Genomic DNA, 3,208 nt, shown 5'->3' on the forward strand with positions numbered 1-3,208 from the left:
AAAAGAGGCCAGGCAAGGTGGCTCATGCCTGTAATCCCAGCATTTTGGGAGGCCAAAGCAGGTGGATCACTTAAGGTCAGGAGTTCGAGACCAGCCTGGCCAACATGGTGAAACCCCATCTCTACTGAAATTACAAAAATCAGCTGAGCATGGTGGCGCATGCCTGCAGTCCCAGCTACTCGGGAGGCTGAGGCAGGAGAATGGCTTGAACCCAGAAGGCAAAGGTTGCAGTGAGCCAAGATCATACCACTGCACTCCAGCCTGGGTGACAGTGCGAGACTCTGTAAAAAGAAAAAAACAAAAAAAAGAAAGATACTCTTATGGAACATCCATGAGAATCAACAGCACAACAAATTATACACACAAAATAATATGCAGCCCAATCATTAAAATTCTTGAGACACATATGTTGAAAATTATCTCACCTGTAATCCTAGCACTTTAGGAGGCCAAGGCAGGAGGATCGCTTGAGCCCAGGAATTCAAGACTAGCCTTGGCAACAACAACAAAAAAATTGGCCAGGTGTGGTGGCACATGCCTATAGTCCCAGCCACTCGGGAGACTGAGGTGGGAGAATCATTTGAGCCCAGGAGATGAAGGCTACAGTGAGCCTTGATCACTCCATTGCACTGCAGCCTAGGTGACAGAGTGAGACTCCATCTCAAAAAAAATTTAAAAAGAGGCTGGGCAAGGTGGCTCATGCCTGTAATCCCAACACTTTGGGAGGCCAAGGCGGGTGGATCACCTGAGGTCAAGAGTTCGAGACCAGCCTGGCCAACATAGTCTCTACTAAAAATACAAAAATTAGCTGGGTGTGGTGGCGGGCACCTGTAATCCCAGCTACTCAGGAGGTTGAGGCAGGAGAATCACTTGAACCTGGGCAGTGAGCCGAGATCGCGCCATTGCACTCCAGCCTGGGCGACACAGCGAGACTCCATCTCAAAAAAATAAAAATTAGAGAATAAAAAAAGAAAATATACTGTTGTGTATCACGGCTAATATTTTTGTTGCATGTAGTTTTCTAAGTGCTTTTACCTATGACAATCTTTTTACAATCCTGTAAAGAACATACTATTGTCATTTTCATTTTCCAGATAAGGTAGGTGAAACTTAGAGGAGTTAAGAAAATTTCTAAGGTCATACAAATTAGGGCAGCTGCTGCTCAAGTCCAGGTCCTTTGATTCCAGTTTTATAACTCTGCCTTATATATGCTGTGTTGCGTGTAATTGTGTGTTCTAGGCCTGTCACTGGTTCTCTGACTACATGCTTATTTTTGTATTGGTTTAGGTTGGTAGAGGTCATAGTGTATGAGAGCATACTTTAAAAAAAAAAATCTCATTTTTCACTTCAGATCCATTAGGATGGCTATTACTTTAAAAAAAAAACCCATAAAATAGTAAGTATTAGGATGTGGAGAAATTGTAACCTTTGTGCATTTTACATCTCCTTCATCCAACAGCTCCACTTTCAGGTATATACCAAAAAAAATTGAAAGCAGAGACTCAAACAAATGTTTGTACACTCATGTTCGTAGCAGCATTTGATTCACAACAACCAAAAAAAGGTGCAAGCAACCCAATGAACATTGATAGATGAATCAATAAACAAAATGTGGTATATACATACAATGGAATATTACTCAGCCTTTAAAAAGAATGAGATTCTGGCACATGCTACAGCATGGAGGAATCTGCACCATTGATAACATTATGCTAAGTGAAGTAAGACACATAAAGACAGATATTGTACAATTCCACTTAGATGAGATACCTAAAAGAGTCCAGTTCACAGGAGGTAGAATAGTGGTTGGCAGGGGATGAGGGTAGAGAAGAAAGGGAATTACTGTTTAATGGATACAGAGTTTCAGTTTGGGTTGACGAAAAAGTTCTAGGATGGTTATGATGGTTGCACAACAATGTGAATGTACTTAATAGCACTGAACTATACACTAAAAATGGTTAAAATGGTAAATTTTATGTTGTGTATATTTTACCATAATAAAGAAGAATCTCACTGTTATCCTTCAAAGGAACTCGCTTTGAACGCTTGCTTATGAGAATAGGACATCAATCAAAGAACGCCCCAGTGGAGCTAAAAATTAGATGTTTGGATGCAATTTCATCTCTTCTATACTTACCAGTAAGTAGATTGGGAAATTAATGAAGAACAGTGGGATATGTTTGGGAAAATAAATCTGTATGAATCAACATGATAAATGTGATGAAGTAAATGCCATTTTTCTCTTAATACAAGGAGATAACCCTCATTATATGACTAGTGACATTTTTAATTTAAAATGGAATCATAGAGTGTTAGAACTGAAGAGATTCTAGAGATTGCTTTATCAACCACATTCAAAGAAAACTGGGAAAGGTCTGGGCTGGATTTGAGAAAGAGTCCTCCAAACTTAGCCAATATCACACAACAAATTAATGACAGAGTGCCATTAGTACTCAGGTGTCTGACTTCCAAATAAGTGCTTTTCTCCAGATCAGTTAACTTTTGATGAGATTTTCCTTTTCTTTCCTGTAGCCTGAGCAGCAGACTGATGACCTTCTGAGGATGACAGAATCCTGGTTTTCTGCTTTATCTCGGGATCCACTGGAGCTCTTCCGTGGCATTAGTAGTCAACCCTTCCCTGAACTACACTGTGCTGCCTTAAAAGTGTTTACAGTAGGTATTCACTTCCATAGGTCCTTCTGGGAGCCTGCTAGTTCAACACTTGAGTACTTACAGTGAGCCAGAGCCTGTGCCATCTCTGGGGATGCACAAGTGCATGGTATAGTTTCTACCTTCTGCTACCTTAGAGACTAAGGAGGGAGATAGATGTGTAAACATATTGTTTCAGTAAAAGATACTAGGTGCTGTTTGAGGTTTGAACAGGATGCTATGGGATAACACAGTTAATTCCAGACTTTTTCTCTGCCATCCTCTGTTGACCTAACCCTAGTCTTCCTAATCCTTATTTCCCCTGCAGAAAATAAGACTTCTGGCACCTAATGCTCCAGTGGTACCAAACTGTTTGTGTCTCTGAACCTTTGCTGGGGTCTCTGTTATCTAACACTCTTTCTGCCGGGCACGGTGGCTCAAGCCTGTAATCCCAGCACTTTGGGAGGCCGAGACTGGCGGATCACGAGGTCAGGAGATCGAGACCATCCTGGCTAACACGGTGAAACCCCGTCTCTTCTAAAAATACAAAAAAAAAAAC

The 3,208-nt window shown here is 41.2% G+C and overlaps 1 protein-coding gene across 2 annotated transcripts in view; it reads left to right on the plus strand.

The window, feature by feature from the left end:
* The window catches only part of PSMD5 (proteasome (prosome, macropain) 26S subunit, non-ATPase, 5), a 33,978-nt gene that overhangs the window by 28,300 nt on the left and 2,470 nt on the right, over nucleotides 1-3,208 (plus strand). For both annotated transcript variants that reach the window (XM_011927408.1, XM_011927409.1), the window contains 2 exons: nucleotides 2,030-2,139; nucleotides 2,533-2,673. In XM_011927408.1, the coding sequence (XP_011782798.1) occupies nucleotides 2,030-2,139; nucleotides 2,533-2,673 (251 nt within the window). The remainder of the gene's footprint in view (nucleotides 1-2,029; nucleotides 2,140-2,532; nucleotides 2,674-3,208) is intronic.

This window comes from Colobus angolensis, unplaced genomic scaffold, assembly GCF_000951035.1.
Source record: "Colobus angolensis palliatus isolate OR3802 unplaced genomic scaffold, Cang.pa_1.0 Scaffold71, whole genome shotgun sequence".
Lineage (NCBI taxonomy): Eukaryota > Metazoa > Chordata > Mammalia > Primates > Cercopithecidae > Colobus > Colobus angolensis.